Source organism: Taurulus bubalis (genome assembly GCF_910589615.1).
Source record: "Taurulus bubalis genome assembly, chromosome: 13".
NCBI lineage: Eukaryota > Metazoa > Chordata > Actinopteri > Perciformes > Cottidae > Taurulus > Taurulus bubalis.
In genome coordinates this window covers 9,819,838-9,832,828 of record NC_136601.1, presented here as the reverse complement: position 1 = coordinate 9,832,828, position 12,991 = coordinate 9,819,838, and the positions used below count along the sequence as shown (strand labels likewise).

The following is a 12,991-nucleotide window of genomic DNA, read 5'->3' as shown; positions in this document are numbered from 1 at the left end:
AGAGATGATTTAGATGCCTCTTCTCTCCTCACATTTAAGTAAGGTGACTAATGGTACAAACTCGCAAAATGTCAATGCAACCCCTTAAATGGTGACAGATGTATAGCCAAGCACTCTGACATAACAGATGTTTTTTTTGAGAATAGAGATTTACGAATTGCTAAAGTCATGATCCATCAGTATACTGTATATATCAACATAATAGCAATATATGATGTGCAACCTCAAACACACTGAGAGAGGACAGAGGAACAGAGTATTTCCAGTCTGCTGTTCACTTCAGCATTGCGGCTGCGAATCCACGCCGAGGCTATAAGCGGTGCAGACTTACTGGGCGAGTGAAAGTGGATGTGAAAGCTCAATCGCATTCTAAATTGTACAACAGAGCAGAGGAGTCTTCTTGGCAGTCACAATGGTGAGAGAGAAAAGAAAAAAGTCTGGAAAAAAAGGCAAGCATTTGTGTCTGTTTACCCACCGCACTGTACATACAACATGCTGCACATGAGCTGCTGGTGGATTGGCAAAATTAAGTACAGGCAATTAAGATGCTGATCTTTTCTACACCCACATTATTCTAGCTTCTAAAAAAAGAAAATCACAGATGCACTAACGTGCTGTATGGCACAACAAATAACTCCCGGTGGGCTTTGCAGTGCTGTCACGCTCTCTGTAGCAGTCACCGTCCCAGAAGAAGGCAAAGTGCCACAACCGCCACGAAGCCTTCCCACCTCAGGCACTCTACTGGCAACATTTTAAAACAACTCTCTTTTGTTCTTCCTACGTCTGCAACCCCCTACCTCCTCCTGACTGCTACCAGAGTCAACAGCAAAATGCATACTTTTAGGAGGGACCTATAGCTCCCTAAATGAATGAATGCATGAGCCTGACGTGTACAATCAGAAAGGTAACAGACTGAGGGGCAGCACCCCCCAAAACCTATTGTCAAACCAGCTGTTTAGATAAGCCCTGTTGCCTTCACAGAATAATAACTCCTCTCTTAGCACTGTCTTGTTTGGTTCTTGGAGACAAAGTATAAGAAAAAAAAAAAGAAAAGGACAATGGAATCATATCATGATCAAATCTTGTGTTTCTCTCCCCCGTTGCATGTTGACATCTGGACACCGAGGGGACTGTTGGGTATACACAGCCTATGAGCAATAGATAAACAAAGGAGAGCTCGGCCTTGAGAAGCCGTACACCTGTGACCAGCAGAAAGCAGCAGGCGCAGCAGTGTTCATTAAAGAAGCCGGTCCTGACAGTGAGGCATTTAAGAGGCCATCAGGAGCAACAACTCAGCAGCTACCTTGGGCTCGGAGAGGGAAAGGCATCAAGGTGAGCAATGCAATTTCAGCTTGAATAATGGAGCACTTTCTGCAGGTCTAACATTCATGTATTCCACATTTGCCATACAGACCAACAACACCTGTGAGCTCTTCAAAATTCCACAGGGAAAAAAATGTTTGCAATGTTTACAGGTTCACATTTACTCTGTTGCCTGGCTGCTGGTTTGCAGATAATCCTCCTCAAAGTGGTTCATGAAATAATAATAGCACCAAATATGTGAAATCTAATAATATACAAATTTACATTTTGGATTCTGTGCACTACAGACACACACAGTAGGCATCAATGTCTAGATGTTATTCTTTATGATTTTTAAAAGTAATTTCTTTAAGGCAAATTATTCTTACTTTTCTCTTGGATTCACCAGCCAGATTCCATTTTCACAGTTGCTAAAGTAAACTGGTAATAACAGAGGATTAATTTACAAGGAGGCAAAATCCCCCAGTGAGACTTGTGGCCCAGAACAATAACGAGCACATAGTAAACAGAAATGTGCCGTAAGCCAAAAGAGAATGCAGAGGCACCTAACCTACACACTGGAACACACAGTGCACACTGATGCATATGTAATCACATGCGTACAAGCACAGCCACGCCCTCACACACACACACACACACACACACACACACACACACACACACACACACACACACACACACACACACACACACACACACACACACAGGCAGAGGAAGTGATGGCAAACTATATTCCCCTGGCCTGTAAAACAACATATGTTTTCAGGTAATTAAAAGAAGATCACAAGCGGTTATTGTGTCATATTGAAACACAATGCACAGAGCAAATTACCTTTCTGTGGTTATTTATCAAAATCTGGGTGCATGAGGTCACGCTGCTTCTGTACGCTGTGAGAAGACGAGAAAAACATCCGTGGCTGCAGTCGTGCTGCGGTTTCAACTTTTATTAGAAATGCTGAGCTCAAAGCTCTGTGTAATGTGTGATATATAGCATGCGATGTTTGTGTTTCTTTTGTTTAAGTGATGGCTAGTAGTAATTGTTTAGCGCAAGTACATGAGTTAAACTGTTGACTGGGCACAAAAGTAATTTAAGCATTCGTCATTATGAATTCACGTTTTGAGAGCGTGCGAGAACCGTTTTTTAGCAGCAGAGTACATTTTATAATCAATGTTTTAGGTAGTTAAATTTACATCAGCATTAGGGTTTCCTCTGGTTGTTATCTTCAAAGCTGTTCATTCTCAGATTTGTCAGATTTGATCCCTCACTTGAAACAGTTCTGGAAGTAAAGTTGCAAACTGTTCAACACCACCTTTTAAGTAACATTGAGCACTGCATAGTGTGCTCCAGTGCCTCTTTGGGTTTTGAACTGTGAAAAGGATGTTTGCACCTTTCACAGTTTCAGGTTCAGAATGTTCAAAATCTGTCAAAACAGCTGGAGGAAGAGCAGATTCCAAACTGAGCAGGGGCCACATCAGGAACTGTCCAAACTTGCTTTTCACTTGTGAATCGGTAATACACACAATTTTCTTTTTCAATGAATTTTTTTTTTCTCTAAAATTAAGTAACTAATACACTAACAGTTTTTGCCTGAACTTTTCCCCCCGTAGTTTAGGAAGGCAAGAATGCAAGTTTTCATTAACTGATTAATTGACAATTCCATTTTGTACTCTAATGCTTAAATATGTAACATATGTTAACGCACCGTCAGTTCTCTGGGGGAAGAAACAACATCTCTCCACCTTAAATGTTCCATACGTGTCTTAAACCTGCATTAATTAAAACATTTGACAAACCAGGCTGTAGAAACAGCAAAGGATTATCATCTTATTAGGTTTCTATGGCAATATTAACATTCATTTAGGGGATGCATTTCTGTCCACCTGTGAATGTAAGTCCAACATGCACTCTCTTTTTTAAACTCTGCTTCTGTCGACAACAACTCCTGAGGGAAATATCGAGCTCTTTGGCTGCTAAATGTACCAACATGTTCACCAGCTAACTTTGTCTGTCAGTGTCTTAGTCATCAGCAGACAGTGTATACAGTGAGTTTATCAGAGGCTTTTTAATGAAAACAGCTGCCTGCTGCAGCTGGAAACGGTGCTTATGAGAGCCAGAACAGTAAAGTCGTGCACTGTAAAACCAAATCAATGAGCTGAAAAGACAGTAGAAATCGCCCTGTTGTAGAATTGGTGATATTTTCAGTGTGCTTGTCACTACAAATGACTGATTTCCCATTACACATACTCCTTTGATGCCTTCTTCATATGTAGAGATATTCATTTGTGCAGTTTTAAACTCGGGGAATTGGACTCTTTACGATACGTCATGTTCTATACGGGCCATGCATATGTGGTAAATCTTGATTTGAGCATGTTTAGAGCAGGGCAAAGTAATTATAATCATTATAACCATGGTTTCTATGTATGACTATGTATGTGCATGTTGCATTAGTCCTAATATATTCTGTATGTTCAAGGACTCTGACGGAAGCACATTACTTTAACTACGTTTGGATTTGAGAATGTCACCAGAATGCTCATTTTTGTACTCAAATGAAAAACAACACCCACTCAACTGTTTCCTAGAATAAATGATTTTGCTCTGCTGCCCAGAATCTGTACATTTTGCCAGATGCTGCGCAGGATTAGCTGGTTAGTCAAGTGTCCTGCTGCATTGCACCCAATACCATTTCACCAAACAAGCTGTCAGGTTGATGCCGGAGAGCAAATGTATCTTTCCAGACATCAATGTATCAATCCATCTCTTTACTTTCAGAGTAGTTTCCAGCTTTTCTGAGGATACTGAGTCTTACTGTCCTGCTGTGTGTAAGGGGGCTTCTTTCCCATTTGACGGACAGGTGATTCTCCTTTGAAGTGGCTGCATCTTCCTCACTGATGGGGAGGCCAGAGGATGCGCCTCCCCCTCAAGACCCCATTAAAGCAAAACCCAGGCTCTGCAGGTTTGATATTCATCACCTGGGCAACCTCTACCATCAACACATTTTGTGCCACGTGAGAATGATCACAGCTTATTAAAGTAGAAATAATGACTGCTCTACCTCCGGCATGAAATATTTAACAAGGACAAAGGAGATGGCTCAAAGGTGATTCATATCTATGTTGAAAGGAGAGAACATGGACAATACCGGCTACACAGGAAGTGCAGATGAACCCTGGTTAACCTGAGCGTAGAATAAACTGTCAGTACTTGAATGTGTGTCTTAATGAAAACAGAATAATGGCAGAGGGCTTTTGAATACATGCTTGTTATAGGCATTACAAAGATGTTGGTATAACACCAAGGGACATCTTACACTGTACATTTCTCTTTGTTCACCTCATGGCATTAACAGTACACACACAGCAGATGTATGCATTCGGGTTTGAAATATACAGTATGAGCTACATTTTACCCATCATTCCGTAGTCTTCATTTTCTCTTATTTGCAATGTAGAGCTTCCAATTTCTGGTTGTGAAATTGTTGATGCCTTTTTCCCCCTTTGCTTGTGTAAATTAGCTTTTTTTTTGCCCCCTTGGGAAAATCAGGGGAAAGGAGCCGAGTGAAAACGTTCTCCATCAAGTGTGATTGAATTGGATTTCACAAGATGAATGTGCAGGACAAGTGTTTATCCCAATTACATTGCCAAGAGGTTTCAGTCCTGCGGCAGCCACTCTGGTCAACAGCAATTAGGGTCAGCTTTGAGTTATCAGGATCCGTCATTGTGAGAAGATGTTTACAATGTGAGCAGAAAGTAGATAAATGCCACAGGCCAACATTTGCAGCAATAAAAAGTGGTTTGTGGTTTGGTCCAAGAATTCATGAAATTACAGATCTGACAGCCAAAAGACGAGCAGAGCAAAACACAGCTGTCTTCTCCATAGCCCACATATCTTTTAATCTAGCAGAATACAATAGACACTTCAGAGACTGGCTGAAGCTGTCCATTTCCTTACTCGTGTAATTTTCTTTTCCTTGAGGGAACCTGTATGATTTGCTGATGTGTCTTTAATTTGAGGGTCATACTTAAAACAGACAGTGGCAATAAGGCTGATGGTTGGCAAACAATGAGGTGATATTTAGTCTTACCTTCCCCAGACTGGGGCTCCACAGATATCTCAGGCTGAAAACACAGAGAGCCAGAACAAGGAAGACCAGAGCCAGAGCCACTCGCTGGTAAGTGTGGTACTTGGCCTTCTTTTCTTTTTCCATCTCAACCTGCAAACAATATGGGTCCAATATTATGTATGGTGCATATATGATTGTATATGTATGCCGTATAAATGGCTGAATGCAATATGTGGTTGGTTCCCACACATAATCCCCTGTCGAACCCCATTTTGTTGTTTTTAACTAAAGAACCAAAGAAACAAGATATGACGTATTAATTATTTATCTTTGCAAATAATTAAAACAGTTGCGAAGGGAGAGGAGCTCCTGATGGAGGACAATTTCCCCAATCTGTATTTTCGTTTCCTCTCTTTTTCTCCACTACTATCTTCAGTATACTATGTTGGGTAAGACTTAGCTAACATATAATCCAAGAACTCTCCCGAGTAATATGGTGATCATAGTGAATACAACAGTAATTGCAGAATTCATCTAAAAAGGATCAAGGATCAAATTGATTTAAGCTGCAGATTGCGTTTCAGTTTTCTCAACAGCGCTTACAACATTTTAAGAGTGATTAAAGACTTCAAGCTGAAATGCACCTTGGGAGTTGAAGATGACTTCTTCCCCAAAGTTTGTAAGTATGTATGCTTGTTCTTTTCTTTTTTTAAACAAAGAAAAATACATTTTCCGAAGTAGTTGTTCATACTGATGATTCAACTGCGAGCGTTTCATGTCCACCCAAGCCGTACAAGTGCTCCAACTGTGAGCCATGTATCACTGTCCCATTGAAAAATGAATGGGGCTTTTACAATACATTAGGACCAAGAGACGCCTGAGATATTTCCCCCTACTTCACAACTCTATTTAATGAAGATATATGAGAGTGGTATCAATCCTCTAATCTAAATCTTAGCAAGAAAGCTTATACCCATATTTCCCAAAACAGGTTCAACTGTTCCTTCAATTTATTAGTTTTAAGTCTGAATGTATTATTCCTCCTTTTCCTTTTTCCTTTTTTTGTGTGTGCATTTAATACAAAGATATGACATTTGATTTGATCTGTCTTGCAAAATGTATCCAGCAATGAGGCTACTAATGCCACAAATATAACCATTCCCATGCCAAGTGCAAGGAAGGACACACTGCCATAAGTGCACCAGAAAGGTTACGTTTATTAAAGTTTTCCTCGAATGAAAACTCTGCCCGCTGCAGTCAACTCCCCAGGCTCAGGGCCACAAATTAATAAAGACAGGCTTTTGTTCGCCCATAGCTCCAGCAGGGAGGAATGAAAGCTTCTCATTCACACTGGACCCTTTTGAAAGCCTCAGAGGACAACAGAAAAGGAGATACGTAAAATTAAAAAAATGGAACCAACTTTAATTAGCAAAATTGGTGTTGCTTATCTTTGTGTCTTTTTTAAATGATGATAATGCAGCTTTGGTTTTCTATTGTGGCCGATGCTGTTACAGTAAATTGGGCTGCACTTTAACACGTTAAAGTCTTCAAATAATATGCAGGAATTATTTTAAAATAATAGGTGTATGTTTTGTTTTCTGACATTGTATCCTGTTAAAGTAATTATCTAACATAAACCTCAAAAATAGATTTCCCATAGCCTTTCCATAACCTATTTTATTATTTTAAACTACAGATTAGGTGGCTTGATGTACGGGAGGAAATAGCAGACAGCAATAATGGCATACAGTTATATAGTTTGCTTGTTGGATTGCATTTCTGATTGGTAAATCCATTAGCGGCATGTCTTTGGGGAAGGACAGAGGACTTATTATTCAAGATAGCTCCCTAAAAACTGAAACTAAATTTGCAATTAAAGAATTCTAACTTTGTTTCCATTCTTTATTTGACATTTTAGAGACAAACCGAAGGCATAATGAGAAACAGAGTCCAACAATCTGAGGGCTCGGAATTCTTTTTATTGCGATTTTTTGAAGTGAAGGGAAAAAAAGGCAGTGGCTGAAATCCTCTACTCTCCCGTGGCAGGTTGCATAAGCAGTGGAAACTTAACCAGAGGACAAACCTCTCTCCCTGCCTGTGCTTTGAATCTCCAATACACAGAGGAAGAAGGTGGGATTGAGAGAGAGAGACAGACAGGCAGACAGGCAGACAGACAGACAGACGAACAGAAAGAAAGGCAGGGATGGAGACAGAGAGAGCAGTCTGAGAGCGCAGCACTCGCCAACTAGTGTTTCAAGGGTTTAGGAGTTCAGAATCAGCCAGTCAATTCCTCTTGGGCTTTGTGAGGAAGAGTGCCTGGAGCCCCCTGCTGCTCTCATGCAGGGAGGAGGCACTTCCTTGAGAGAGAAAAAAACAGAAGTAGCCTACATAACCAACACGCCGATGCAGTGGTTTATCACACTGGGGTATGCTCATATAAGCATTCAGATTCCTGTATTCAGGGGATTTCTTAAACATCATCATTATTCATCCACTACCTACAGTGTAGTTATGACAGGTATGTGTTGGAATACTTGCCTTTACTTTGAAGTAGATTAAACGTTTTTATTGTATATGTTATATACAGTACAAATACAAAGATAATAATGTGCTGTGTACTTGACTTATATATTTGATTGCTGCTTGCATGCGAGAAGGAAGGATATTCTAGATAAAAAGCAAATGCAATGGTTCAGGTGAGACCGAATATAGTGTGGAAGAGTGTAGAGTGGAAATAAAGACAGGAAGCCAAGGTGAAAAGCCAAAAGGAATTAGATTGAAAAAATCCTATTCTGAGAAAACTCAGATCACTGAGCAAGAGATCAAGCAGCTGCTTCTTTTTGATTTAAAAAAAGAGAAATTCTAACATTTTACTTCAAGCTTACACTAAAATATCACAGGATCCCCTCCCCACTTTTAAACCACTACTGCTGCCACTTACACTTAATTTATTGAGCTGTAAAAGTTTAAGGGAGCTCTGACTTTTTCAACTCAATAGTGACCTAAAATGCTGCACATTATTCATAAGAACACTAAATGTTGGAATGTATTTTAAATAGTTTTTTCAAAAAAAATTAAAATAATTAGAATAAATCAAACACAAAAAGAAAAAAAATGGACTCACATCTTTCCACAGAATCTGTTGACTGCTGGATTTACTGCTTGCCTCCATGATGCAAGCGCACAGGAGGAATCTTTCCGATCCTCTTAGCTGGGGAAAATACTAACGTACTGCAGGGCTACTGCTTCATTCCAATGCTGTAATTTGGGAGTGTGCTGAAGGGGAGGGACGTTTCAGGTGGAGAGGAATTACTGAAACATTTGCAATACCCATTAAAAGCAAGGCAGATGTCTCTCCCGCCTGCCTGCTCCCATTTCAAAGGTGGGAAGCCATGAATGGATTCAGACTGAAAGACAAACCTGTAGAATAAATGACATACTGTACTTGAATGATGAAACATATTGTAGTGATTCAAAAGATTCCTTCTTGGAGGACACAAAGTTTGCATGTGGGAAAAAAGAAAGAAACTGTATTCAGATAGTACAAATGCTGCAACAAACAGCTCGCTCGCTGAGATGACTGAATAGCAGCATAACGAAGGATCCAAACTAGAATGAACATTATTTGCACTTCATATAAGTAAAAGAGAAATGTAAAGAATCTGAGGACAAAAAGTACATTTCGAAAGTCAAAAAAGATCAAAATATCCTACGTCGGAAAAAAGCCATCATAAAAAGTAATATAAACATATACAATAACTTAAATAATGATTATGTTAATGTTTTCTTTTCTTTAAAAAACAAACAAGTACAAACAAGTACAAATGTATGCAATTTATTTAAAAACTGTTAAACTGCTGGATGCAATATGTTGCCATACTTATTTAAAGTGTCCACTTTACACTGGTATAAATTGTATGTTGGAATCCAAACTAGTTGTAATGTCACAAACAAGATTTCATAAAAACAAAGGGTCGGGCCAAAGTTGTAGACTGGTGGTTCGAAGTGCTGTGCATTTATTTCGACAAATAACCTTTGAACTCATCTTTGGTCACACAAAAATAGAGGAGGAGCAACTTCCTCTGCCTTCTCTGGACCAGCCTCCTCAGGTGTGCAATACCATTAATATTTTTAGAAAATGTCACTGTGACTCATAAGGTGTGATCACACCTGCAGTTATTTTGATATTGTTTGTTTGGTTATTTAGGTTCATATCATTCAGCTTCAGGTGAACCATGGCTTTTTTTGTGTTTTTTTATTCATATTAACATGTAATTCTGAAAAGATGTTTCCAGTCCCGTACAGTGCAGTTTGATTGACTACTTTGTACTGCGATTCATCTGGAAGTAAGTTGGACAGAGGCGGCTGGGAGAGGGAGGTTGTGATGAAGGTCGAGGGCAGGATTCAGACCCAGCATGTGAGGCTGCCCTGCTGCTTTCTATAAATTACCTACTCAGGAGTTCAAACCAGTTACACAACTAAAATCACACCAGTCAGGGTTGCATATTTCTAACCCTATTGTAAGCGACGTGGGTGTATCAGCAGGAATAAATCAGTCCAACACGTTCTGGGTTTTCCTCATAACTTTAGTCAACAACTCCACATTCCAACCGCACCGCCAAGTCCACGTCTTCTCTATTACCCCTCTCTTCTTCTCCCCCTCACTTTACCCTCTCACCTCCAGACGCCCAAACAGCGCCGACTAGTGGTCATAACTAATATATGTAATTAAGTTTACACCATAAAATGTCACTCTTACACTATCACTGAGAGCGTAAATATTGGACGATTCTAGATTTCGGTCAATGCTAACATTAAAGAAAGTTTTAATATTTTGGATTTTGCAGTCCAGGTTAGAGATAGTACAACTAAATTATGCTTATGGCATGGTTAGGTTAGGCAACTAATCACTTGGTAAGGGTTGGGGAACGATTGCGGTTATGTTTGATCATTTCAGGCTTGTCACAGGACTCAAACTCAAGGATCCCACATGAAAGTCTGACGCACTACGGCACGCCACTTCCTGCATTGACACGGAACATTGATGTTTACATTTTTCTTATCTTTATGTTGGGCCTTTCTGTGAGTTACTGCTGGATATCCATTGTCAACAACCATGTAAAACCTTGAGTTTTGTGTTATTTACAGATCCGGTCTGAATCCTACCACATGGTCCATTACAATAAGGTTCAGTGAACTGCTCTCATTGAAAATGGCAAATAATATTTAAGCAATACAAAAACAATAGTCGTAGTTTATATTTGTGATCAGCTGATATAGAGTTAACTCATTAAGAAAGTTACAGGTTTTTAAATCACACAGATCTATGGACTATGTTTTTTCAAGAAGCTCCTAGTATTTTGTGTACTTTATTGTAAAGTGTTACCCGACGCAGTGCTTTTCTGAGCTGGCAGTGTCTTTGCAGCATGCCACCTGCTTATTTGTTTTAAGACACACAATGCCTGTTTGATTTTGATCTTAACATGTCATGTGACAGAGAGCGAAGGATACTGCATCAAAGCGCACCTGTGTTCAGCCTATTTATACAAACCACCTGTCTTTCCCCCCTCCTCATCGCCTCAGATGGCTCACAAAGCAAAAGCTGATAAAATATGATTTGTCGAGAATCCAGATTATTAAAAACACAATTTCACAACCTAAAAGTTCCACTTCACACCCAATTTATAGAAGTCAATACGATCTGAGGTGGAGCATTTCGTGTAAAATTGGTCAACCTGCAAGCCTTCACTGTGGCAGGCAACATTTGAGCACATATTAAGTCTGTCAGATCTGATAGCTGTGGGACCTCGTCAGCTTTTTACCATTGATATAAATCTTCACAATTACCGTGGCATTTTGCTTGGGTAAATCAAGCGGCGGGTCTTTCAGGGAAAGTGTTGTGTCAGCAGCATGGTTGAGCATCCTGGGACCCTCATTCCCCCGATAGCATTCAGTGGCAGGCTGAAGCTTTCACACCCACAGAATAGAATAAACAGCAATTTAGTTTGGAGTGCCTACCAGATACTCACAGATTAGAGCAGAGGTTGATGGGAGCAGCCTTAGCAAACCAGGAAGGATCACAAAATAAACATTTGCTCTATCCTCTTCGTGCTTCAGGCCTGATAGCTTTGATAGGAATTTTTCTCCCTTGTGTTTGTCACATTTGCAAACACAGACTGAGCGCTGTGACCAACAGCGAGGCCCATTACAAATCCAACAGACCAAGTGAGATCCTGTGAGTTTTTTCTTTTCTTATTTCATTCAAATAGACTAGTTTTCCATCAGACAATAGTAGTTTTGCTCAAAATGACTTACTGTACTTCAGGCGGGCGCTGCCACCACAAACTTGCAGTCTATTCTGCTCTATTTTGCATTGGCCATCTGGAAAAAAGCTGTTCCTTGTTTGCTTTCCTTAACTCTTAAGCCAGCCTCCAAAGCCTTGTCGAGCTTCTGTCACTCAGAGAGAGAGCTGTGATGGAAACCCACACATTTCCCACGTGCTCATCCGCATTCATCAACAGTCCCTCGCCACATGAAGGGAGGAAAAGATGTGGAACGAGTATGTGTACGGGAGATAGACGTACAAGAAAATATAGAAAATTTTTTGCAGGACTGAGAATTTATTTGTCTCTTTCTTGGTTTCTTTTTCTTTTCCGCTCACACTCCTTTTCTGCTCTTCCGTGGAATGGAATGAATCACACTTCTGAGTACAGACACTGGATCCATACAGGTCAAATGGGACTCGTAATCTTGTGTGATTTGATTATCTGACTCCTGGCTCAGTCTGTCATTACAGAGGAAGGAGAGGTGGGCCGAGAATGTGGTCATGATGAGGAGGCAGTCGTGGATCCCAACTTCTGTCTGGACGAAAGATCATAGAGCCTCCGTCCGTGTGACGATAGGAAGGAAGTCTGCAAAGGAAGTTTACACAGTGCTCTGTTTCCCAGGAGTCACTTGGTTCTTTGACCAACTGTAGCGAAGGCCTGACACATCGTGCTGATGTACTACTGCAAATTCCTAAGTGTAAAAATACTCAGTGATGCCCAGTAAAGCAGTAAGTAGTATTTGCTCAACATATGCATCATATGCATCTTCAGTTAAGGTTCATTTGCAGTTTTCTTTTTGTAAATTGGCCAATTTAAGTCCATCAGAAAACTCTTCGCTTGCTTTCTTTTTTTGGGCTTAAAGTTGACCAATTTAGAAATTCTTAACGCCTCCATCTTGAACTTGCAATAGCCAATGTTTTACAGCCACTCTAAATCTCCCTCTCTCTTTGACAAATGACACCTTTTGGATTCCTATTTTAGGGAAGAAATGTGTTTTCATTTTTTAGGACTAGGCACCAAAGCTCACACTGATCTGCACCTCACTGTGAAAGCATTCATATAGTTAGAAATTTGCACATTTTAAACAATTCATTAATCAATAAAGGCAGGTTTTCATATCCGAGAAGACTTTTTTTTTTAAATAGGTGAATTCATTCATTTATAATCTCCCATTGGCTCCTACTGTCCATGGCTGACATTAGTTTGAGGGATAACTGTGCGCCATCTCTATAGAGTTCCTCTGACATACAGAGAAACTAGATGAATAGAAATGTG

General features: G+C 40.1%; 1 protein-coding gene across 1 annotated transcript in view; it reads right to left on the bottom strand.

Moving 5' to 3' along the window:
- The window catches only part of tnmd (tenomodulin), a gene marked incomplete at its 5' end in the record, with an annotated part of 47,157 nt that extends 38,595 nt beyond the window's left edge, over nt 1-8,562 (bottom strand). The window contains 2 exons of the mRNA XM_079229178.1: nt 5,412-5,540; nt 8,515-8,562. Coding sequence (XP_079085304.1) covers nt 5,412-5,540; nt 8,515-8,562 — 177 coding nt within the window. The remainder of the gene's footprint in view (nt 1-5,411; nt 5,541-8,514) is intronic.
- Between the last annotated feature and the right edge of the window lie 4,429 nt (nt 8,563-12,991).